The following is a 27774-nucleotide window of genomic DNA, read 5'->3' as shown; positions in this document are numbered from 1 at the left end:
AAAACATTGCTCCAGCTTTTAAAACCAGGGAGGAAACCGTCAAGAGAGTTTGAAAGGAAAAATGATTCCTCCTGTTGCATCTTCACGTGTCTACTCACATCGTTTGGTTAGCTATTTAATTTAAGAACCTATATGTTAATATAAGTAAGTAACCATTAATAATTTCCATTCAGTTGTTTCCGAGACATGGCGTCCAGTGCTCGAAGTGGCCGGCGGTGGCGTGTTGAGTTTATCGAACGGCTCCCTGATATTTGACACCGTGGCGCTATCTGACGCTGGACTGTACACTTGCCATGTTGAAAACGGAGTGGGGGAGGCGCTTAGCAAGACTATATGGATATCTGTTAACAGTAAGTTTTTAATTATGTATTTTTGTCTATTTAAAAATATTTTAAGCGGGTTACTCACGTCGATATAACGCTTGTCATGTTTCGCTCCATTTTCGAGGAGTTTTTTTAAACCCGCTTAAAATATTTTTAAATATGCTTGAGTCTCACGGAAGTTTTATTTTTACTTAAGAAAACAATATTTAAAAATAATACAAAACTCTGCATTGGGTCTATCTTTGTTTATGATGTATTTTGATGCCCAACCAATAACACAAATAAATACACTTTGAAATAACATTTTTATTTAATGGCTACATTATACGATATCTATGGTCACGTGTAAAGCAGACAAAGAAGTCACTCGTACTTAATACCTATATGTTTTTCCTACAGAACCCGTCACTTTTGATACCATTCTAAGGAATATGACAGCCAAGTTGGGGCAGCAAGTCACTATAGAATGCCAAGCAAAAGGTGACGATCCTATAAGGATCATGTGGACTCGGAATGAGAAGCCAATCAACCCATTGACACAAAGGTATAATTTACAGTACATAATATACGGCGCTAAATTACCGCACAAGGGCGCAATGAAGTATTTTACTTGACTATGTCGAATTTCCGCCCGAAATTGTGATGTGCGATTCATTTCAATGGAACAGGGAAGTTTTTCAACTGGACAATTCGAAATATTTTTTAATTTACTTATATTATGTATGAAAGCAGTGCTTATATTATTAAATTAAAACGGGACTTAATCGCGTAAAACTTACGTTTATATTTAACCCGACGTTTCGGACATGACATTACGTCCGTGGTCACGGGTCACGGGTAGACTGGCTGGGAGTTGTACCAACATCTTCTAGCTGTACGAGTTTTTCGAACTACCCGCACTTGATTGTCATCAGTCACTTTTACGCTACTTTTACGGGTTGCCACTCTAATGCTCGCACTAGCTATGCTACTAACTCTTGTTTAATAATATGAGTGAAGATCGTGTTAGTTTAAATCAATAAGCAGTGCTTAGTTTACATAGTAATATACTATTTCAATCAGTTGAATTAATTACCCGTCAGTCGAAATTGTCCCCCTGTAGGTACCTTAATTAGAATAAGACTTTATGTATAGGTATTTCATACTTGTCAATATTTCAGGGTAAAAATATCCGAAGCAAAAACAGATGAAGGCATAACCAGTGTGTTGGAACTTCTGCAGACAGAAACGAGCGACGCCGCCTTATATCAGTGTAGGGCTGGGAACCCCTTCGGAGCTGATGTTTACAGCGTCTACCTCAATATTTTGGGTAAGTAATTCTCACATAGATGAGCATACATCTGGGTTTATGATTCGAGAATGTTCTACACCTTTAATTTTCATACAAGTTTGCCATTGAGAATGTTCTCTTATTATGCAATGTTATAAACAGTTGACGATAGCTTCATTTGATGCTCTTATTTGAGTTACCCGTTTGAAGCTTAATCAAAGTTACCACTACCTGTATTAATTCAGAATATTGATAATTATTGAATAAAAAAAATTATAAATATGGAATTCATTCCCTCGATTTAATTTATATGAGTTTTCGAATTAGTGTAAATATTGAAACTCAAATATTGATATTCGTTTAGTCCCTCTGTTTAAACTTTGTTAAAAATTTTAACACACAGAGGCTTGATTATTACAGTACGAATATTCGTTGTTATTTATTTTTTACACTATCTGCATTAAAAAATATGATGTTCACATTGATTAACTAGCAAATTACCATGTCGCGAATTAGCTAAGTAATATTTTTGTTTTCACTTTCATTTCAACTGATTGTCTTTTAGAACCGCCATCGCCCCCAACGGACTTGTCTGTAGATTCTATAAAAAGCCGATCAGTGAAACTATCGTGGCGCGACATGGCCCGATCTCTCGCCCAGTATTATACAGTGCAGATCACTAACAGCCAAAGACTGTCATGGAGTACTGCAAGGGCGATCAATGTCTCCAGGTATTTATTATAAATATATTTTTCACCATGCGATTACACAGTCGTGTTCAGTTCCAACTATACACGGGAAGAAAACATCTGGTGCCGTAGCCGAATGGCATTTCTGGGACGCGAAACGAAAACGAAACGCCGCGAAAGGTAGTCTGGCTCTGTCACGCTAATACGCAAGAGCGATAGAGATAGATATCTACGAGCGTTTCGTTGTGTGAGCGTTTTGGGAGCGTTTGTGCCATTCGGCTATTTACCCTGGACACATAGGTAACGGCACAATCGCTCACATCAGAGCTAAACGAATTTCACTTACAAACTCATGATTTATAAGAGCCATAGATATTCTGATATTTTTGTTCTCATAAAGTGTGTAACGTAGTTAAAAATTAACGCGATTGTACAAAACATAATTATTGTATACCGAGATACATTGTTTCTATTTCAAGAATTTAATTAAGCTTTCCACAATTATAAATTCTTTAATATTTCAATATAAAATCTAGTCGCTGTATAATATTTTCCTCTCTATATTTCATTTCGGCATTTCCGGGAAAGGATTTTAATCAGTGCTTCAGTTTCAACTTGTGAACGAAATGAACGCGAAACATTTCAATTATTTCGCCATGCACACAAAGTTAATGTTTTTCTGATATTAGAACAGATGAAATTCGCCATGTGGTGGAAATCGAGGACCTTCAGCCATCGACGGGATACACGGCGAGAGTAGCTGGGGGAAACCAGGCTGATTTGAGTCTCTTTTCAACGCCAGTCCGGCTTACTACTACTGAAGAAGGTGATGCAAATTTTGTACTAATCGGCTGTCATGAGCCGCTTTCTGTTGTCCAGGTCTGCTTGTGTTACTTGCCAGAAGTTCAAAGACTGTTAAGAGTTTTAAATGATTCATGGTTAGATTTACTAGACTTATATAGACCGGGACATAGACCCTGATTACCGTTTCGGTCTTTGTCGACGAAGTTACATGCATCATGGTCACAGGTCACAAAAGGCGGGTATCAAAGTTATGTAGATAGCGAACGAAGCGTGCTGTCCACACAAATTTGATGTCCATCCATCTTCAAATATAAGTCAGAGTATTTTACTAGATATTATAGATAGATTATTTCGGAAAATGTCTGCCGATAGCGAATATTGTCCATATATTTTCCGTTACGTTCTCCTTACTTGTTGAGGAAAGTTGACCTCATGGTAAGCACAATGATGTATAGAGTTGCGAGCGAGAACAACTCATGCTATTCGGTCTGGCGCAGTCGGTAGTGACCCTGCCTGCTGCGCCGCGGTCCCGGGTTCGAATCCCGGTAAGGGCATTTATTTGTGTGATGAGCACAGATATTTGTTCCTGAGTCATGGATGTTTTCTATGTATATAAGTATTTGTATATTATATATATCGTTGTCTGAGTACCCACAACACAAGCCTTCTTGAGCTTACCGTGGGCCTCAGTCAATCTGTGTAAGAATGTCCTTTAATATTTATTTATTTATTATTTATTCTGGTATTTTAAATTCTAGGAATGCGTTCAGTTCATTTAAAACTATTTTCTTTGCAGCCCCAACTTCCCCTCCGTTAGCAGTTCAGCTGGAACAGACGGAGTCTCCAGGGGAGATCAGAGTAAGGTGGCTCCCACCGCCAGCCGACGCACATAATGGACTTATTCTTGGTTACCGACTTAGGGCGGTGCCACAATTGAGTGGAATTAAAGGTACAAATTATTTTATGAACGAAGCAAATATGTCTGAAGATTTTATGTCATTATTAAAAATTATAACCGATAAATTGAACCAGTACTACTGCCTTGTGTTTCTTGTTGTTTTAACAACAAAATATTATAGAACACGAGAATAACTTTTCGGCTTTTAACCCTTTATTGCATACGAAGCCATTTATGGCCGATGTGATGTTGAACTCTATTGAGAACAATGAATTAATTCATGCGGTAAAAAGTTATCATATAAAAATAAGTCAATGATCAAATTACATATTTTGAAAAAATCTCGTATTTGGTTAAAACGCTCAATGCATTTTCACTACAATCATTGACAGATGAAAAATAATTGACGATATTTTCAATTTTTCACCAAGCACAAAATAAAAATCAAGAGCCAAGTGATAAGATCATCAAAACAGCTTCACTCTACTCGAAACAAGAAAACACAATAACAGGACTATTGAAAGGAGTCAGGTAAAACTTTTCATATAATCTGGTTCCAATATCAGCTTTCTAGACTTCGATATACAATAACTTTGCTGGCGATTGAAATCGCCCGCTGGGACATTCCTTTAGCACAGTATAATAAAGAGTACTATCGTACAGTATGGCCACTCCCGCTCCTCGCTGAAAGTGCCACCCACCCCCTCTCGGTTACCTCACAGTTACCGCCTGTCAAAAACGCGAACTGTTGACCTGTCATATCTCACTCATACAAGCATGGTACGCGTTCAGCTACACGAGCTTAGAATGTGAGCTAGGAACGCGCCTCTTTCATATATTTGATCGCCAGTGTCCGAGATGTGCCTTTAGCTAACACCGTACACATTTGTTATTGTATATTGTTTTTTTAACGGTTTATGTTGCTTTATTCTACAATTGATTCGAAAATTTTCCGTTTTTTTTTTAATGCAATTCTTGTTTCAAATGCTTCCTGTATTATACTCACAAGACCAATAAAGTTAGATACCTGTGCCATATGGCGGTACGTGTAACTACTGGCTTTTTTATTCCCTGTCACAGGTAGGTCTTTGCGAGTCCGTATTCGCGATTAGTGGTAAATGTGTGGACTCCTAATGCATACCTACTAATCAAGTAATCATGGTGTAAAACAGACCAAATGCGAAGGCCAGACATAATTCTGTATGACACTGACTCGTTTTGACTTTAGAAATTCTTAGAAGTTTTTCTTCTCCTAGGTATGCTGTGTCAGTGGCAGCCTTTAATAGTGCTGGAACTGGGCCATTCTCAATTCCTTTATTTCAAGATACCAGGGAAGGTGGTGAGTTAAAGCAAATATTATCTGTTATTACAAGTTTGAACGTGTACGACTTATTAAAACGTAAAATATCACTAGAAATTCAGTGACTTTCGTATTTTGGAAAACCAAAATAAATTTCGGTCAGCAATCGTGATAAGGTACAGCGGGGCAAATCTCGACTGGGGGGCAATTGTAACTAATCCGTTTTTTCCATTTATTACACTAAGATGTTGAAATCTTTATGTGTCCACTGAAAACGCCTACTATATAACCGGTGGGTACTTTATTTAATAATGCAAACATTGTAAAACATGGAAAAAATGGACCAGTTACATTTGCCCCCCAGTCGAGATTTGCGCCGCTGTACCTTATTTCTTTTAAAAACATTCTGTATGAAATGTAAGTATAATATGTATAGTATAATATGGATGGTAACATATCTGATGCTTTTGTATCTAAATTTATTTACACTACTGAAAGTCATCTATTCTTATGAAACGGCAAATTTTTAAAACCATTTAACAATTTTTTTTGTTATTTATATTAGTGTTGCTTCCGAGCAAGCAAAACGGAGCTTTGAAAATTATTTTTTAAAGATACAAAACAACGTCGCTGCGCGTGCAAAATTCGCTATGTGATTTTTAACGATTTTTCGTTTTCAATGCCATTTTCAACCTTATTTCTAAATACATATATGCTCCAAAAACAGCGTCGAGCTCATTTCAGTATTACAGGTTTTATCAAAAGTAGGTATGTGATGCCCATACATTGAATGTTCTTCCTATAATCGCTAACTACAATAAATCACATAACTACATTATCTTCTTATAACAGCATTTTTGGAATTGCGCCTGCTATGTGGATTATGACACATAGCTATATTTTCGGAAATATTGTATAAAAAGATGTGTTAGATGTTTGTGCCCGATTTGTACAATCTCATACATAGCGATAATTTTGTACTATTTGTAGAAATCGTGAATGTTTACAGATCGTGTGTTTTGCGTCACATAGCAGGCTTTTCTCATAAAAATCTAGCCTACTCTCTTAAAACTTGTTTAAATGGTGTATGGTAGGTGGGTTTGTAGTCAAGTAATAACCTCTATAAATGAGACAGAGAGTGTAGTTTCCCTATTTATTGAGACTATGTCTGAAAGTACTCTCTCTGACCTAATAGTTATTTTTTTAATATTTGTTAAAAATAAATCATTTCAAATTGATTTTTAAGATTAACTGTCAGAAATTTATTAGTGTTTAGTATACTGATAAATTTCGTGTGGGGTTCAGTGTGTGTAAACGTATATTACAAACTATCTAAATAAAATAAAGTTATGCTAAGTAACTCAAAAAAAAAACAGAAATTGATTTGACAATGCCTTGAAGTGGTAAGACATCGTTTTGTATGAAATTTTGTGTGATAAGATCTATCTATCCTTTCTGGAAACATTTTAAAATAAATTAATGAAAATAAAACGTTTAAAAATTGAAAAAACTGACTTGACAAATCACAAAAAATTTTGAATGACAAAGATTTTTTTATCTTTTTCGGATCAAAAGGGAAAAATGGAAACCCAAAAATTAAATTAATTACTTACAATTATGTACAATTATGTACTTTCTTGTCAATCCGTTTATCTATTTGTCAATATTCTTTATTTCGGAAAAACCCTATTTATACTCAAGTGTACTGTACCGTTCCTTGAAACTGTAAAAAAACCTTATTTCTAAGTAAATACAACATAGTTTAATTAAGTTGAAAAAAAAAAAAACTACACTCTGAAGGAAGTCAAAATTAATAGGGTACTTCCGGTTGACCTAAACTATGAAATTTGGAAAATAAATCGTGTTACGTCACCAAACATCAGTAGGTACATGATTAATAATATAATATTGATTTATTTATGTTCAATAATTGCCGAAATAAACAGTTTTTTTTGTCTCCTGTAAAGTAGGTTAAAAGCACATAGCGAAATTTGCACGCGCAGTGACTTATTTAATAAGTCTCATTCTTTTAAAAAGCAACGAACGGGGACTTTTGACTATACTTCGACGCTAGTTCGATATAATTTTGGTAGCTATCAAAATCGACGTTTCCAATAGCGTCGCTGTTGAAACAATATTATCAAATTTACCAAAGCATTTGGACGGTCACCCATAACCACATTGTGGTCTTGTTTAATGCCAGTATAATCCGAGACTCGATTGTTCCGTGAAACTTTGTAACAATCGTAATATGTAACAATTCGAATACGTAACAATTGTTATGGGTGAATTAACAAAGCCTTTGTGAACTCCCCTCGTAAAGCTTTATTGTCGTCATTAAAATTACCGCCCAAAAGTTTCTTATTGCTTTTATAATTGCTTCTCACCTTGCCCGTTTTTTGGAGCGGGATTCGGTCGAAATAACATTTTGTTTAATATACCTTTTCAGTACAGATGGTGTTTTTTATACGCACTAGTGCGAGAAGTGGTTCATTATAATCATTATATGTCAGGTCAAAACTTCGGATGGCCATCTGTACTGAAAAACGTCGTACGATACACGTGCAAAAAGGAAATTCGTAACTCGTGTCGATTTAAAACACTCCCTTCGGTCGTGTTTTAATTTATCGCCACTCGTTACGAACTTCCTTTTTTACGCACTTGTATCGTAATGTACTATTACATATTTTTGTTTATCAATGTCACTACCTATTTATACTTTTTTCTTAAACAATATCAAAAAACAATTACATGCTCAGCAAAATTGAAGAATGAATGACGTATTTATTACAAAAGCCTATTCGGAACCCATTGCCATTTATAGTATGCAACAGGCATTTAAAGGAGGTCAAAAAAGACGAGTGGCGTGGGTAACAATTTGCGGCGAAGCCGAAAATTGTTGTTAAGACGCCACGAGTATTTTTTGACTCAGTTAAACATCGTTGCATACAATACTTTTTCTACGACCATGCACTTAGTTTTTAATAGTTTTCTTGAACAGCTTTCGTGAAATTCACACTGTTTCCTGTATTTTGACGCAAAGGTTTGCACTGTCAGCTCAGCTGCCCAAAGCTTTCCCGCGCACGCGCGGTATCGTTATAACAATGCGTTGCCATGGTTACAGAGCCAACAATGCGTTTTCAGTTTTTTCGATACCTATTTCGCGCATGCGTGGAAAGCCGGCGGACGCTTTTTGAGAATAGACTTTTATGTAGGGTTTTAAAAATCTATGCACGATCCTGTAAATGACGAATAACAGTTCGGGAGTAAAAAAATTAAATTTAAATTAATTCTTTTTTAAAGGTCCCTTTTAATAAAAGTTGCGTTGAAGTATTAAACACCCGAATCGGCTGCTGAGAATAATTAACGCTGGTAAAAGCTGAAAATATAATTTAAAATTCCCTTTATTTTTGTTGCGAGTACGTTAAGTTTGTTGTAAATTTCTGAGAAGTTCCAAGAACGATAAATCTAGGCTATTGTTGCGAACAAAAAGTAAACATGCCTCCGAGGCTGTTGTTTTAGACATTTAAATCATTTAAGTTAACGGCCTAGTTAGGAACTTTGTACTCGTGTAATGAAATGACTTTTGTTTTATTTCTTGCAAACTTTCCAATCTCTATGTTAATTTCTTCGTTATTCGCTAAAACGAAATTATGAGGGTTTTATGAAGTCGGTTAATACTACGCTTATCGAAATTTGCGTTGAAACACGAGTTTTATACTTACTAATTACTAATTTTACTAACTAATATTATAAATGGGAAGTGTGTGTGTCTGTTTGTTTGTCCGTCTTTCACGGCAAAACGTAGCGACAAATTGTGATTTTTTAAGTGAAGATAGTTTAAGGGATGTATCTTTTAACTTCTGATTAGCAGAAACGTCTGCAATCGATGCCGTTAGGCTTAGAATAAATTTAAAAGTGGAAAATGTCTGCCTTGGGTGAGACTTGAACTCACGGCCTCTGGATTATTGGTTGCCGTTTAAGAAGTTTAACACTCTTACGGTAGATGTCGCTACGGGTCCCATTGACCTTAGTAGTGGAAAATTTAGGGATGTATCTTTTAACCCACCACTTTCCTAAAATGGGAGCATAAAGTGTATGGACTATGGAGCATTCCACAACTTTCGAATTTAACACGAGGGAAGCGGCGGGGAAAAGCTAGTAATTAATAAATGAGGAATAGAGGTACAGTCAACCAATTGGAACCCTAGGCCACTGTAGAACTATGTCATAGTTACGTTATAAATCAGGTTGTAAGAAATCTCTTACTACTTGTCATTTTGACATGGTTGTAGAGTGGTCTAGGGTTCCAATTGGTTGACTATACATTTGGTTTACTCTCACAATACTAATATGTAACTGTTTGGTGATTTAATAATAACTTTCAAAATCGCTGCGAACTTAGCTTGGTGTGACTATAGTAGAACTAGTAGATATAGGTCATCGTAAAGAAGATTACGTAGTCCAAACGCGGTTTGACTTTGTGGTCCATAGCTGCGGTTTTACCACTTAAACCGTTATTCTGGAATTACTAGTAGAATTCAACTTGAAGCTGATAAATTGCTAAATGTATGTTTTTATTTTATTTTATTATAATTATTTATTTTACAAATACCTGCTTAAAATATATTATATTCATTTAACAAATATTCAAGCATAAACTAAATCAGATAGGTAATCATATTGTCTTCAGTTACCGCGATAGTTACTTATGAAATAAAACTATGGAAACGGATTATATCGCGTATAATGAATTTACAATTCATCCCGATGTTTCGAACACTTTACAGCATTCGTGGTCAACGGCACATTGTAATTTTTCCTCAGTCACCCGTTGACCACGAATGCTGTAAAGTGTTAGAAACGTCGGGATGAATTGTAAATTCATTATACGCGATATAATCCGTTTCCATAGTTTTATTTCAAGATAAGTAGTAATCGTTTACACCGCCTCACTTAATCTTTGGATGAAAAACCAGTGTTGTGGTCGTCTGTGGTCTGTTATCCTAACCGACACTTTCTTTATGGACCTGTTTTTCAAGTACTATTAAGTTATTCATAGTTCATTACTTCAACATATTTCTTTCCCTTATAGCACCCGAGGAAGGTCCGTCGTCAGTGGAATGTGGTGGTATGACGTCATCAGCCCTCCGAGTGAGCTGGCAGCCTATTCCACCGCACAAACAGGCTGGAGCACTGATCGGTTACACAGTGTTATATGCAGCACAAGGTTAGGATTTATTTGCATTTTTATAAACAAGAAGACTTAGCCAAGATGACAATTATAATAATACCTACCTACAAACGTAGTGTTGTTAATTTGTTATGGAAACGTTCGTACGTTTGATGCTACGTGTCATGCTATTTCAAGTCAGTCTCAGTACAATATGTACTGTGTACGTAGCCGAATGCATAATCGCTCACGATAATATCTCTTTCCTAGCTATCTATCTCTATCGCTCTTGCGTATTTTGCGCGACAGAGCCAGACTACATTTTTGCGGCGTTTCGATTGCGTTTTGTTTCGCAGAAATGCCACTTGGCTAAGGGGACTGACATTGACTGAACTAGCATGACAAATACGAACGTTTCCGGAAAAATACGAAGGAAACCTTTTTCGCACTACATCTGTACAGAAATCTCTAATAATGCTGTTTATAATAATTGCATGCAATAGCAACATTAGTATTATATGTTTGAGAAAAAAAATGTTCAGTCGTCTCTACCTCTCTACCCACCAACAATGTTTTTTTTTTCAATTCAATTCTTTATTTTTTCCATGTTGGTACAAGATTTAACAGGTGACAGATATAAAAGGCAAGGCACAACACAACATGAGACCCTGCTGTTAGGGTAGTGCAAAAACATATAAATAAAAAACTATAACTTTTTAAATAGCTAAGGCTAGGGTTATATTTTATATTATTATGTTTCTGGAAGTACGTAATCCTGTCACGTAATCATCACGTAATCTGTACGTAATCAGTAAGAGAACTCTTCAAAGAAATTAATATCTTAACTGTAGCTTCCCAATACATTTATGATAGTATAATTTATGTTGTTAAGAATTTAGACTGTTTCACTAAGAATTCTGATATCCATAATTATAACACTAGAAACAAAAATAAGCTTGCCATAAAGAAGTTTCGTGTCCGTAAAGTACAGAAGTCATTTGTTGGGCAATGCATTCATTTTTATAATAAGTTACCTGACACTGCTTTGAGATTACCCCTCCCAGCTCTTAAGAACTACTTAAAAAAATCATTGATGTTAAAGGCTTATTACAGAGTCGAGGACTATTTGACAGACAAACATGCATGGCCCGAACCAGAAACTACAAAAAACGAATAGCAATTAAAATAATTGTATTATGTATAGAGGACACAGTTCAGATAAGAAAGCACATCAAATATTTTATATTTTATGTTGTGTAGGTAAATTACATATTTAATGATATTGAGATTCATATTATCTTTTTCTTCTATGACAATTTGATATGTTTTCTCTGAAGAAGAACGACGTATTATTAAGCAATAATATAATTTATTGAAATTGATTTCCATAGAGTACCTAGTCTGTTCATATTCTTTGATGAATACTTTTGCATGTTAAATTGTATGTTGTTATTTAATGCATGTTAATTATAAGATGTAATGTTTTGAAAAGAAGTTGCCCGCCGAGTTTCTTGCCGGTCCCATAGTGGATACCCCCCTCCCAACTGAGGGGGACTGAAATCTTCTCGAGGCTGAGGCGTAGGGTTAGAGCCGGCGTAGCTTTATTTGACGTTCATATGCGCATTGTAATATGCCTACTTGAAAAATAAATATTTCATTTTCATTTTCATTTTCATTTTCAAACAAAATTTCTACGAAAATTTCACTGAGCAGCGTTTACAAAGGAACAGTATTGAATTGGTGCCATTAAAAATTCCGGGAAAGTAAGTATGTATGATAAGTATATGAAGTTTTAAATAAATAATATAATGAGATTCTTACACAGATGGACTGAGTCCCACGGTATTATCAAGAAAACTTGCGTTGTGGGTACTCAAACAACGATACATAATAAATATACAAATACTTAAATAGGTTTCTCTTACTATATTTCGAGCTCTATTTTAGAATCCCTCGCTACGAGCAGGATTTCATTAATTAATCTTTTAGAATTCAATGTGAGCCCTTGCAAATATAAATAATACCATTTTGCTCTCTAGTGACGTAATCTACTAGTTTTGCATACATCACAAGCAATTTTATAGTTTTCCGAAGTTAGCCTTCGCTAAGTGGATATGTAGGTCGTGCTAAAAGCTTTCAGCTTAGCTTTTAGGATTATACCAAAAAATGCAAAGGTGTCATAAATTTTAACAGGATTTCAATACCTTTCTCAGAACGTAGTTCAACATTGGAAAACATTGTTGAATTATTTATTTGGAAGTTACTATAAGGATACCATTTGACACATATTACCACAGTATGTACTTGTAGTCATGTTAGTGCGATAATTAGCGTATTACGCAATGATGTAAATTATTTGAATATATAAATATAGGGGATACCTTACACAGATCAACTTAGCCCCGAACAAAGTTCTTGTGATGCTTGTGCTATGGGTGCTTAAATATTTAAATACATACTTATATACACAGTAAACATCCATGACAGGAAAAATATCTGTGCTCATCACACAAATAAATGCCCTTACTGGGATTCGAACCCAAGACCGCGGCTCAGCAGGTAGGGTCGTCAAAATGGCCATGTGTATTGTGTAGTGTAAAAAGTTGTATGACACATGGTGCGAATAGGTAATTTGCAACTCTCTTCCTAGTTTAATTTATTGTTGTTTAGATTTCTTATTTGCGCACTTGTAATGTATTTATTTCTTCACAGGTCGACAATGGCACAACGCGACAACTCTAGTCACGGAACTTAGGCTCCAAGGCCTTGCCAAGTTCACCAACTACACGATCAAAGTAGCTGGCTTCTCAAACTACGGACTCGGCCCGTTCTCTTTCCCAATTGTTTGTGCCACATTACAGGATGGTAAGTTAGTACTCGTAAGGTTGTAGCAAATAGTTGTATGTATTTTGTCGCTCCGAGCTTCGTGGAGAACACAGATGTCGTGGAGAAAGATATGCAACTTGTAGGGATTTATTCGACTCGCATTAACTGTAGGTAAAGTAGCATGATTTTAAAATCAATGGATAAAATCGCAGGGCAATTTTATCAAGTCTTGGTTTGAACCAAGTTTGAACAACTATCATCAATAAACTTGTTTTATTACTACTATACCTTTTATAATAGTTTGGTTTCGTACTGTGCTTGCCACTTTACCGTGGATAATAATTTTAATAGGTGCTTGTACCGATTCGATAATTGGCGATTCTATCGGAGAATCACACGAAACGTCAGATTTGGCACTTCGATTTCTTCTTCTTGGAATTTTGATTATTTTGAGTTTGTCAGGCCAATAAGGAAGAGCGACAAAAAAAGAGAGAGAGAGAGAGAGAGAGATAGATATGCTATGGATAGCAAAGATTGTGCTCTTGGCTAGCCGGCCTTGACAACAACTAAGGATTGCTTTGACAAAGTTTTGCATTGTTCAAAGGATTGACTAGATTCTTGGCAACTGCTGTCTAATGTAATAATTTATTGTTTCATTATCTTTAAAAGTTATTTAATAATATTAAAATAATTATTAGAGCAGAGAATGAAAAGTTACATTAAAACATTTTTTTAGTTATACAGGGTGTTATTTAGTCACCTGCGATAATTTATGTGGCGAATATTACTTATGTCATAATGATGCCATAACTTTTATTTACTGTAGGTACAACCCATAAAATCGAGTAAAATTGTTTGTTTCACATGTTTTGACTACCATGTGTCAACTTTTCATGGCGATTTTGGGATTGGACCTAGTAACTGTTAATCAGTATGATTTATATGTTCCGATTGTTTAATGATTGCAGGCTACTATCAAAACCCTGTATAATTGAATAGTACACGAAATAACTTTACTTAAATATTTCAATTTTAGTACTTTGAAATGATAGAACATAGTTAATGAGGCTAAAACTTATTAGATTTAAAATAAGCTCTTTATCTTAGTCATTTTGTAAACAAACGGGCTTAGACTTAAATGAGATGAGGAAAATTGAATATTCTTAGAAATCTGTAAAAGAGAAAATACTTCTAAGTTCATATTTTCAGTACCTGAAGCACCAGCTGAAATCAAACTTCTTTCACAATCGTCCAACGCGTTGCTAGTCAGTTGGAAAAAACCCAATCAACCCAATGGAAGATTACTTCACTACACCGTTTACTGCAAACCAGCATCAAGGTAAAAAAAAACCATAAATTTTGCATTTGGGCTTTGGGTGATTTAGGTTTCCTTACAATGTGTTCCTATACCAAAAAGCGAACTGAGAGAAATTTGCATTGTGAATTTAACAAGTTCGACTTGTTGCGGTTTATCCGTTTGAATCAGCCAAACGTATGTTTAAAACAATATGTGTCAGGTTGTTTTTATAAAATCGACTTGTTGATTCAAATATATTGCCGATTCAAATGACAAGTAGCTTGTTGTTTGAACCAAAGAGCACGTAGGCGCTATTTTAACCAAAAAACTTGTTGAACGAACATGAAAACTGGTTGTATTTTCTCTCAGTGCGACTGTTAAAATATCAAATGATATTTCAATGATATAAGTAAGTAAGTTACGAAAAGCCCATTGGTACGAGCTAGGGTTTTATCGTGTGGCCTTCGGATTGAAAGTCGCATGATCATACCGCTAGGCCTTCAACCTAAGTAATCGTTAGTAGTCCTTGATTAGAATATTAGTTGTACTAACATCGAGATGTTTACAGCAACGACGGTCCGCAATCATACCGCGTAGACACCCAGCCTAATACGGATGCTTACGAAAAAACTCAGACCATGGAGCTTAAAGGGCTCTCAGAAGGAAGACAGTACGACGTTTGGGTTACCGCCAGCACTTCTATTGGAGAGGGTCCAGAGAGCAGGCGAGTTACCAACACGCCTTCTCAAAGAGGTAGGTAATCAAATAGACCTTCAAGTTTGATTAGTCTATTTCACTAATGTCAACACCACACCTCGGACACTTGCGATCAAATATTATGAAAGAGGGCGTTCCCAGCACACAGTCTAAGCTTGTGTAGGTGAACGCGTACCATGCTTGTATGAGTGAGATATGACAAGTCGACTGTTCGCGGTTTTTGACAGGGTGATAAGTGTGAGGTAACCGAGAGGGGGTGGGTGGCACTTTCAGCGGGGAGCGGGAGTGACCATACTGTACGATAGTACTCTTTATTATACTGTCCACACTGCTCGCTAAGATTGCAAACGTACAACAATGTTTTTACAATTACAGCACCATTTCGAAAAATGGAATTTTTCCTGCTAGGTGGGTACCTGTTGGTATTTCAGGGCAATTTGTTTATTTTTTGCATAGTTTTTGCTTTAATAGCTTAAATAACATTTTGTAGCATAATATTTTCCTCAAATAATTCTAGATGTAAAGCAGTGTATGTTTTAGATGGTGTAAATTTTTGCCTTGGGCGTTAACAAGTAAATCACACTACGCTCAGTGTTATATTTAAGAATCCTAGCTCCAATGCCAAAGATTCAATTATTACAATTCAGGATTAAATTAACATCCTCGCCATGAATATGTAATTTTACTCTCTCTCCCTTGTGATACAATACACTATTTCTTATCCTCTCTTTTATCAGTTGTGGCCGGCGTAGCATCGTTAGGCGGAGAGGTATCAGTGGCAGTCAGGAATTCCCTCCTCTTGGAGTGCAAGAGCGTTGGCGCGCCGCCGCCGAGAACAGTTTGGTACCACAACCAAAACATCATCACACACCATCCTAGATTCACCAGGAATAGAGATGATAGTCTGCTTATCAAAAGTAAGTGCGTCTTCACTTATTGCTTCTGAAATCATTGTTAAATAGGCCAATTTAATTTAGTTGTCGAATTCGTTTCGGGATTAAAATTTTCCGGCTTAAAGAACTCCTGAAACCGGGTGAAATGTAGGTGGTGTAATATAACCTACTACGGCAAAATAGCTTTTCAGTACAGATGGTGTTTTTTTTACGCACTAGTGCGAGAAGTGGTTCATTATATGCCAGGTCGAAACTTCGGAGGTCCGTCTGTACTGAAAAACGTCGTTCGATACACGTGCGAAAAGGAACTCGTGTCGGTTTAAAACACTCCCTTCGGTCGTGTTTTAATTTATCGCCACTCGTTTCGAACTTCCTCTTTTTCGCACTTGTATCGAAATGTACTATTATTCAACCATCAAATTTTATCGAATGCTGTCCAGAAAAAGATATCCAAAATACTAAAAGTGAACATTACATTTATTACCTACTTTATAAAATGGAGCATGCTTAGTTTAATCAAATAACTTTTTATAGGTATTGATCAAGCACTCAGCGGGAACTACACGTGCCTAGCCAAAAACCTCTACGGATCTGACTCCGTGGTCTATCAAGTCAAAGTTTTGCCTTTGCCTGATCCTCCAAGCTTGAGAACCATTCCTTACAAGGACTCTGTTGTAGTCCAATGGGATGAGATAAAAGTATATAGCAACGAGTCATTGGCTTATGGTATCAGTAAGTATTTAAAATATATATTACATTATGATTACCATCTTGATTTTTCTTATTTTCCCCTATCGTTATCTTTCATCATGAATATCATTTTCATTTGCAAATTTTTTATTAACTTCAAATAAGGGGAAAACAACTTGACCTTTTTGCAAACTACCTCAGTGACAGATTTCAGTGTGTGAAGGTGGGCGACGTCATCAGTTCTGACCTAAAAAATGAAGCTTTTGGGGTCCCACAAGGAAGTATCCTTGGCCCGACCTTATTTTTGATTTACATTAATGACCTTTGCAATCTTCCGCTCGATTGTGGTAAAATAATATCTTATGCTGATGACACCGCCTTAATTTTCTCAGCACAGACGGAGAGAGAGGCATACTTGCGGGCGCAACTAGGATTTAACATTGTAAATAATTGGCTACAATATCATCTACTAACACGTAACGCAGATAAAACCAATTATGTTAGATTTTTCATGAAAAATAACCAATATATATCTAACCATCCTATCTACGCTCATCGCAATACCTGCCTTGCTAGCAATAGCTGTAACTGTCCCTTCATCACTCCCGCAACTAAAATTAAATACCTGGGTGTTATAGTTAATGACACGTTATCGTTTCGACCACATATTGAAGCGTTAAGTAATAAAGTTCGTAAGCTGATATACGTGTTTAAAAGACTCCGTAATGTCTTGGACCTTAAATTAATAATGCAAGTATACTTTGCTCTTTGCCAGTCGTTATTAACATATTGCATTACATCATGGGGAGGAGCAGCCAAAACCCTGCTTTTAATTGTAGAAAGAGCACAAAGGTGTCCGTCAGGATCGCGTGAACGATGTCTGAATCGTCACAAAATTTGCACCAAATAACTGTACCTAAACTGTACTAAACTGTACCTATAGCGAAAAAAACTGTACCTCAAGCAATCACGCATTAAATAGATAGCTACATGGACACGCCATTCTGACGTCAGGTTGGCGCGCATAGCCGTGTATCGCCCCAACGTGTGGGAACTATGTTCTGGATCATATATCAATAAACTGTACCTAAACTGTACCTCATAAAACTGCCAAAAATAATATTTAAATCACACGTGATATCGGTCAAATCAACGACAAAAAATTTTACTGCTCATTATATTATTATGTATGTTTTGCCTATCAATTTGCAACAGGCGCTTGTTTTCTCGTAATACATGTAATAAATGCACATAAATTATTCATTACTTCTGCCTTAGTGCGTTTTCACATTATCCGTTTTCATATTATTTCACATATTGGATTTTTTCTATTGAAATCCTTCCGACATCCGATATCGGATCGGATAATGTGAAAACGCACTTACCTACGAATTAAAAATAATAAGTATCGTCAAATGCTGCAACTTTGCTTACCCAGCCTTCTATTCAAAATAGGTGTCCAAATCGAAGTCTTGGGAAATAGGACAGTGACCTCCATTATTAATAGCTAATTATAAACGGTTTTTCAGCTATAAATCACTATTTCTGTACATATGTAAGTATGTATATCGTCGCTTAGCACCCATAGTACAAGCTTTGCTGCGTTTGGGGCTAAGTTGATCTGTGTACGGTGTCCACAATACATATTTATTTATTTATTTTTTAAGCAGAGTAATAGGACATTACTACAGAGGCCGGGACAAATGGGGTTGCCGGCCGAAGACATATAGACGGCCGAGCGAAGCGAGGCCGGATAGGTCTGAGGCGGGCAACCCCATTTCCCGCCGAGGTATGTATAGTGCTTTTCTCAAACATGGTATGAAATAAATAAAGTCTACTGAAAATAGTAACTTTGGATGGCTGTATCTCCTAAACGGTGCGTCGTAGCGCAAAATTAATCGAATTTTCGTTCCCCTTTAATATCCCGTATACGCCTACAAAAAAACAAAAAATAAAAAAAAAATTAAAAAAAAACGAAAAATTTTTTTTTTGTATGAAAACGCACCCCAAAATCAAATATTGTCTAGGGCCCGTACCAGTTGCAGTCGGCACGTCTATAAAGCCCCTTATAGTTTTTTTTTTTTTTAATTGGCTAAATACCTGGATGTTATGTCACAATTATCTGTGTTTGGAAATTAAAAAAGAAGACTTTGCCGGCCTTGGCCTGCAAGGTTTGTATGAAATTCCATTATCTATCAATCGTCCTAGCCGCACCTGCAACGTCATACTTCGCTGCCAATTATAAGGCACATAACATCAATATTTCATACCATGTTTGAGAAAAAGCATTTGGCGGTAATAGTTAAATTCTTATCAAACATCATATTTGTGTGTAATTAGCTAACTCTCTCCAAACATGGACATATTAAAACAAGAAATAAATAATCATTTAAAACATAAATCATTATTTATTACTTTTGCTCTTTTAGTAATTCTATGATTGCTCAAAACATGAGCTCGGATTATATGTTAGGATTTGAACTTACCTATACCAGATACTTACTTTGTTGGCGCGACGATCCAAAGTGAGTCTTGGCCTCCAATACAAGAGCACGCCTGTTTACGCGGTCCAGAGCGACCTCTCGCCAGTTCTTGCTGACGCCGAGTTCACGGAGGTTTGCGTCTCGGAGGTTCAATCAGTCATAGAAGGTCACAGAAGACATCGTTAAGCAGTATTTGTTTTTTTTGGGACATTGTCAAAATAAAATTATATAAATCACACGTGACATCGGTCAAATCACCACATTTTTTACTGCTCATTTATTAACATGAATGACATGTCATGTATTGCATGTTTGCTGATCAATTTGCACCAGGCGCTTGTTATCTCGTAATACACTTGGTAGGTATACATAATTATAATATTCTGTGGCAATACATATGTATTGATATGTATGATCATGAAACTTCGTGTTTAGGGTAATAAATTAAAATGGAAGAAAAATAATTTCAACGTTGGGGTGTGGGCGATGGGCTGGCTACTTGTCACATCAATATCACAGTAACGTTTTCTTTCATGTCATTAATGGCTAAGAAGAATGGCACTTACCCTTGAGCAGTTTCATGTGCTCTGCCTACCACGTTTGGGAATACACGCACAAAAAGATGCATAAATTAAGAATTACAGTATTTGTTTGCACGTGCGAAGCCGCGGGCAAAAGCTCTGTGGCAATTCTGTGGCAATACATATGTATTGATATGTATGATCATGAAACTTCGTGTTTAGGGTAATAAATTAAAATGGAAGAAAAATAATTTCAACGTTGGGGTGTGGGCGATGGGCTGGCTACTTGTCACATCAATATCACAGTAACGTTTTCTTTCATGTCATTAATGGCTAAGAAGAATGGCACTTACCCTTGAGCAGTTTCATGTGCTCTGCCTACCACGTTTGGGAATACACGCACAAAAAGATGCATAAATTAAGAATTACAGTATTTGTTTGCACGTGCGAAGCCGCGGGCAAAAGCTTGTAATATTATACATTACAAGCATATGTATAATATTACAAGCTTTTGCCCGCGGCTTCGCACGTGCAAACAAATACTGTAATTCTTAATTTATGCATCTTTTTGTGCGTGTATTCCCAAACGTGGTAGGCAGAGCACATGAAACTGCTCAAGGGTAAGTGCCATTCTTCTTAGCCATTAATGACATGAAAGAAAACGTTACTGTGATATTGATGTGACAAGTAGCCAGCCCATCGCCCACACCCCAACGTTGAAATTATTTTTCTTCCATTTTAATTTATTACCCTAAACACGAAGTTTCATGATCATATGTCTAAAGAAACCTAGGTCCCCATAAAACATTTTAAACATGTATTACGAGAAAACAAGCGCCTGTTGCAAATTGACAGGCAAAACATACATAATAACATAATGAGCAGTAAAATTTTTTGTCGTTGATTTGACCGATATCACGTGTGATTTAAATATTATTTTTGGCAGTTTTATGAGGTACAGTTTAGATACAGTTTATTGATATATGATCCAGAACATAGTTCCCACACGTTGGGGCGATACACGGCTATGCGCGCCAACCTGACGTCAGAATGGCGTGTCCATGTAGCTATCTATTTAATGCGTGATTGCTTGAGGTACAGTTTTTTTCGCTATAGGTACAGTTTAGTACAGTTTAGGTACAGTTATTTGGTGCAAATTTTGTGACGATTCAGACATCGTTCACGCGATCCTGACGGACACGCACAAAGAGCTATCCTGAAAGTCTCAACATTCCGACCGTTCCTATACCCTACTAACCTATTATATAAGTCCTGTAAAGTATTATCTGTAAGACAGCTATTCGTGTTAAGCACTGTTCTAAAACAACATAAAGCACTTCCTTACAACTCAGACATTACTAACAAGAGACGGAAAGATTTGGTTTGCAACCGGCTGACTGACCAAAAGCATGCCTTTTCACAGCGGTTCTACATATGTCTGGGACCGCGGCTGTACAATAAGTTAAACGCAGATTATCACATATATCATCTATGCTACGCAGAATGTAAAAAAGTTACAAGGAAAGCTCTAGAACTAATGTCTTATGAAGACACGGAAAACTTATTAACAGTTCTAAAATAACTAGAAATAACCTAGACAGAGCTACTTAATGTTTACAAATAAATACACCTACCTATGTATCCTTACGCTGATGCGATAAAGTACAACTGTTGACTCATTAAAATGCTAATAAGCAATAAGTATTACATATGGCTTACCATCTTTTTTTGCTGTACTTTTAGAATTATGATAGTTTTAAGTAGGTAACCTACTCTATTTATAAATCTGTAATGTAACTTATTTATTTTTTAGTTGAATACCTATGCTATGCACATGATATTATCAAATAATTTCCCTGTTTTAGTTTGTAAGTTATTTTTTCTGCCTGAGATACAGGATCTCCCTAGTTCAGGCACGGACATGGTGAAGCCTATTTTTGTGTTAATATAGTTTATGGCCTGTTTATAACTGCTATTTTTGGTACATGAATAAATGATTTTTTTTTTTTTTTAAAGCCAAGTAATATACGTAGGTTTTTGTATGAATTCAGTTCTAATATTTTTTCATTGGATGCTCATATATTTTTTTAAAAGTTTTGTTAAAATAGTTATTGTATTCTTAGCTTACAACCTTACCTGGAGGGAAGGTGATGGTCCATGGCAAGAGGCTTGGCCGGTGGCTAGAGAGACCCGATTACCAGGAATCCAACAACATACTCTAATTGGTCTTAAATGCGGGACTAAGTATTCAGTCCGGGTCACTGCCACCGATTCTGTGGGAACATCTATACCGGCTCAAGCTGATGTTATGACCTTGGGCGGAGGTAAGTTGCACTCATATTTAGTTATGTTTTACTTGGTTCCTAATCTTTTTAATTTATTTCAACCTTTTTTTTTTCAATAGCGCCAGTCCCTCCCAGTTCAACCGATTGGTTATGGAGCAATGCGACCCACATTTACATCCAACTTAGTGGTTGGGACGATGGCGGCTGTGATGTCACAAAATGGGACGTGGAGTATCGGCCTCTGGGCTCCAACTTGTGGCACAGAGCAGAAAATAAAGCAGTAAGTTTATCACAGTTCTAATTATTATGTTGTTAGTACTGAGTGAGAGATGACACGAGACGAAAGTAAATGAATGTTGATATGTACGGGTCATGAAGAGGTAAGTCAAGGATCTCAGGCCCTACCCCTACTACATGGTGTGGTCAGATTACTGGACCTATGCAATTAAAACTGCACGAGGCCATGCTCTTAGCGAGGAACAAAAGCTTATAGAGGAACCTATTTGCATTGAGGGAAAGACTGATGAAGAGAGGTATGGAAGAGGAGATTTCCTCTTCTGCGCCAACTCCAAACGAATGAGACAAGCGAATGATATTGTTGTTTGTTAAGCATCCTATGTTTCCTGTTGGCTTTTCAGCCAACAAAACCTTAACCTTTCGGTTTTGATGAATAGCTACTTAAATTGATAGTACTTACAGGTCCATTCTTTTTCACAGCCTGTCGATATGAACATGGGTTGGAGTTTCTACGAAGGGCTGTACCAAGCCCCTCCTATTCGGGCAATGCCGACTTCTTTTGCGGTTGGACCTCTCTCTCCCGCCAATTGGTATCAGCTAAGAGTGACCGCAACAAACGATGCTGGAGTTGCATCCACCGTTTACACATTTGCTACAAAAAATGATGATGGAGGTTTGTATTGAGAAGCTTTGTCTTTGTGTATTTTGAAGTCACCCGTTGACCAATAACGCAGTAAAGGGTTCAACACGTTCGTTGTAAATAGTTTTGTTGAATTTTGAACCTTTATTATACAGATTGGCATATATTTACCTACCAATACTTTCATTTGAGTTTTTTGAAACGTGTACAAAATATCGTTAACCTACAATTACAAGGTTTTCGATTATGTACGGTCTAAAACGTGCCTCAATTATTATTATTATTATTGGGAGCCTATCATGTCCCACTGCTGGGCAAAGGCCTCCCCCCGCTTTTTCCACTCTTCCCTGTGTTGAGCAGTCCTCGGCCATTCTTCCAAAAAGGAGTCTAGCTCGTTCCGCCATCGCATACGTGGTCTGCCGGGTCCCCGTTTTGGCCTGGGCTGCCACTCAAAGTTACGTATAAACAGCCCCTAACTACTGAACATTAGGGAGTCCTAAATCAACCCCAAAACCTTTGAACTCAAAGGTATTCAATCTTCCGAAGTCGAATTTACCGATAATTTCGCTTTAACTTTAATTGGAAATCTGACAAACACAGCCGTCTCACAAATATGATCGTAGTGAGGTTATGTATTTTGAAATTTCAAAGTGCTAGGAACTTATGTGTAATTCATTAACTATCCAAAATTAATTGAGGTGTTAAGATCTCTGACAGTTTACAGATTTGAACAATATACATAACAGCTGTGTCTAGTGCTACTTTTACTAAGCTATGCTTTCTTAATTACTGAATCTATTTTTTACCCGATCACATAGTGTTATGTTTTTTTTCTGTTAAGTATGTATAAATAAATAAATAAATAAATATTATAGGACATTCTTACACAGATTGACTGAGGCCCACGGTAAGCTCAAGAAGGCTTGTGGTGTGGGTACTCAGACAACGATAATTATATATATAATATATAAATACTTATATACATAGAAAACATCCATGACTCAGGAACAAATATCTGTGCTCATCACACTAACAAATGCCCTTACCGGGATTCGAACCCGGGACTGCGGCGTAGCAGGCAGGGTCACTACCGACTGCGCCAGACCGGTCGTCATGTATCTGTGCGGAAACCGTCTTTCGGCACGCTATGTAAAATAAGTCACTTTCCGGCTACGATATATTTTTAAAATACAGCTCATTTTTATGCTACATTGCCTACATTCATTGATAGAAAGAAAGAAAAAATATTTATTTGGTATAAACATATAACAAGATACATAGATGCAGGTGAATAATTAGGTACGATTATACCAAATAGGATGCCGCTCAGCGTAGACCGTATCTAAGAGACACGGCACTGATTTTCAGGGCACCCATAATAAAATTATAAATTGAAATCTAAAACAAGAACAAAAACAGAAAAACAATTAATGATAAACTTAATTATACTTACCTATAAGAAGTATGAAAAATATAACCCAAACCACTTTTTAACCCATTTAGAATACTTATATTACTTACTTAATATATGTCCTATATTTACTCCAAATACAAGTCAACAGTTTCATTTACCAAGCCTTTTCAGCGCCGAATCACAGAACAACCACATAACCGCACTAGTCGGTTTGTAGATTTCTAATTAAAACTGCGGATAGGCGCAAACTTTAGGGTTTGAAATATTTCTCATTTCGGACGATTCACACTAAACTCGACACAATCTAGCACTGACATACTTGAAGTTTTAGTGAATAAGCGCTTAAATATACTAGTGAGCTACAACTTTGGCGTTGTCGTCACTTTCCATAGGTGCGATTAAGGTCAATCACTGGCCAGTTTATAATAAAAAAAAATAGAATAAATAAGTATTTACTTATGTTTCAAAGAAGTTGATGAGGCACATAAATATTTTAAATTCGATATTATTTACGGTTACTGAAAGAGCAAATTTGATTTAGGTATATTATTACTTTACACACGTTGTAAAGAGTTCAAAACATCGCACCCTACGAGCATGCATTTCATAGCGCTCGGGTTAGAGCAGTGGTGGACAAAGTACGGCCCGATGTTATCCGACTCTCCATTCCTTCCTCTCCAGTCCTTTTCCAGACTCCTTCTCCAGTCCTTTAAGGGCGTTCCCTGCGCCTATGACCTTTGATTTGTATCCATTGATATTATGATAGTTTCTAAAGCCTATAATATTAACAACATCTTTAAACAAAATAGTATCTCATAATTACTTCACAGCTCATTGTTACTGTGATATTTGGCATCAAAGTTGAACAATTTTAGGGACAAAAACTGGTTTTTTGGTCATAAATATTGTTTTAATAAGTGAAATTAAAATCTCTCTTGATTTGTTACAAAAGTCAAAGGTCGATTGTCGATTTCATTAAAATCCACCCTTCACTAAAACAAATTTCGGTAAAAGTGTTTTTGTAGACCATGTTTAAAAAATGGGATCCCTTTCTTTCCCATAAACTTATTGTTCAGAATTTTGTTAGTCAGAAGTTGTTATTCATATATTTTGTGGTCATAAATTACATCACTAGTCATAATTTTTGTTAAGAATAACGCTTAATGGTTCTAACATTAATTAACATGCCATCATATTGTATGCCATAATCTCAAAAGTCATAAAGTTGATGTGTATACATTTTTACAGCATATCAATAATTATTCAGAAATATTATAAGGCATATAGTTTAACGCCCTAATGATTAAAATAATAAATAAAATACTGTTTATGACTTCCAAACAAAAAGTAACCCTATTCCTCAGGTAGGTTAGTTAGTTTCCTTTGATTCCTTAGAGCGGAAATATGAGCCCCGAGTAGCGGGGCTCCGTCGACTCATTGGTGGAACAAAATTGTTTTAAAAATAACCCTTTTCCTCGTGTAGGTTCGATAGTTTCCTTTTGTTCTTTAGAGCGGAAATAGGAGGCCCGCGTAGCGGGACTCCGTTGACTTATTGGCGGAACAAAATTGTTTCAAAAACTAACCCTTTGCCTCGTGTAGGTTCGTTAGTTTCCTTTTGCTAGTTACCTTTTGTCCTTAAGAGCGGATATAGAAGTCGTCGACGTCGTCTCCTTGGCGAGACCGATTGGTTTAATACGTACCATGAAAATTTAATAAATACTGGGGAAGTTAGTAAGCCAAATTACAACTTACGAAAATGCAGACGAAAAAACATTACAACATTTTTTTATAGGAAACAATAGAGATCCTACTGAATGCTATTAGGCCTATTAGTGAAGAAACACATGGTTATTAATCATTATGACTTGTGATAAAGTCCTTAGAACAATTATTCCGAATGAGTTTATTTCCTTCAACATTATGGATTTGTATAACTATGGACTTTGATTATTATGATGGCTAATACATGACTAAAAATAATTATGACTTTCAAAAATTATCGGAACTACAATTTATAACGTTTAATTTTATGACTAGTGATAATATGACTACGAAAAATTATGACGGAAAACGTTATGGATAGTAAAAATCGGACTTCAAAAAATATGGGAACCAATAGAGACCCTTAAAAAATTCATAAAAAAATAAGTATGATTTTTTTTTTTTCAAAATATGGCTCTTACGAATATAAATAGGTAAAAGATTGAAGAACCAATAGCCGTTGGTCTTAAAATTCTATCTGAAGTGCAAATTTTAGGAGTTTCACTCAAAGGTGGTCAAAAATCGATAAAACCGTGTGGAGCCCCAAAATAGTGTGTGATATGCATTTTTGGTGTAAATCTGGCCCTTGTGAATGCTCTGTGATTCCTTCAAATTTTGGCCTCCCATGAAAAAAGTTTGCCTACCACTGGGTTAGTCACAAAATCTGTCTGTCATTTAATTAAGCTGCAACTTTTTTGTTCGACATGACATTGGTAACTCTATATTAATTTTGCAGAAGAAATTGGGCCACCTTCAGACATGTTTGATCTAAACATGCTGGTCATTATATGCAGCTCCATTCTCCTCGTCGTATGTGTATTTGCATTTATTTGCATCCTCTTCAGAAGAAGGTAAGGGTTTGTAAAATATTTTCTTGATAGAGTTTGAGTGCTCATTTGTTGATTTATGTTATACGATTTTTTCCATACTTTTCAGGAAATTAAAAACAAAAATTTTAACTTGTACCATTTCAATAATAAGCGGGCAAGTTTCTAATGGGGTGGCAACGCGCATGTGACACTGTTTGAGTTGCAGGCGTCCATAGGTTACGGTGACCGCTTTACATCAGGCGGGCCGTATACTTGTTTGCCACCGACGTAGTATAAAAAAAAAAAGCGGTCAAAAAGTAACATAAAAACAATTAAGTTTAACGTATTTGCTCGACCAGATTACTGTCTGCTTCCGCGTTTCGTCGCTGCGCGTGCAAAATTCGCTATGTGATTTTTAACGATTTTTCGTTTTCAATGCCATTTTAAACCTTATTTCTAGATACATATGCTCCAAAAACAGCGTCGAGCTCATTTCAGTATTACAGGTTTTATCAAAAGTAGGTATGTGACGCCCATACATTGAATGTTCTTCCTATAATCGCTAACTGCAATAAATCACATAACTACATTATCATCTTATAACAGCAGTTTTGGAATTGCGCCTGCTATGTGAATTATGACACATAGCTATATTTTTGGAAATATTGTATAATAAGATGTGTTAGATGTTTGTGCCCGATTTGTACAATCTCATACATAGCGATAATTTAGTACTATTTGTAG

At 36.2% G+C, this 27774-nt stretch overlaps 1 protein-coding gene across 1 annotated transcript in view; it reads left to right on the top strand.

The window, feature by feature from the left end:
* The window catches only part of LOC125241851 (Down syndrome cell adhesion molecule-like protein Dscam2), an 87593-nt gene that overhangs the window by 33360 nt on the left and 26459 nt on the right, over nt 1-27774 (top strand). Inside the window, 18 exon segments of the mRNA XM_048150533.1 lie at nt 174-350; nt 723-867; nt 1484-1632; nt 2159-2324; nt 2972-3108; nt 3883-4035; nt 4425-4515; nt 5241-5323; nt 10380-10514; nt 13170-13322; nt 14493-14622; nt 15149-15333; nt 16035-16214; nt 16725-16922; nt 22008-22208; nt 22289-22449; nt 22887-23079; nt 26958-27072. Coding sequence (XP_048006490.1) covers nt 174-350; nt 723-867; nt 1484-1632; nt 2159-2324; nt 2972-3108; nt 3883-4035; nt 4425-4515; nt 5241-5323; nt 10380-10514; nt 13170-13322; nt 14493-14622; nt 15149-15333; nt 16035-16214; nt 16725-16922; nt 22008-22208; nt 22289-22449; nt 22887-23079; nt 26958-27072 — 2752 coding nt within the window.

The sequence above is a fragment of the Leguminivora glycinivorella genome, chromosome 2 (genome assembly GCF_023078275.1).
Source record: "Leguminivora glycinivorella isolate SPB_JAAS2020 chromosome 2, LegGlyc_1.1, whole genome shotgun sequence".
NCBI classification, from domain to species: Eukaryota; Metazoa; Arthropoda; class Insecta; order Lepidoptera; family Tortricidae; genus Leguminivora; species Leguminivora glycinivorella.
The sequence above is the reverse complement of the archived record's forward strand: the minus strand, read 5'-3'. Positions and strand labels throughout refer to the sequence as shown.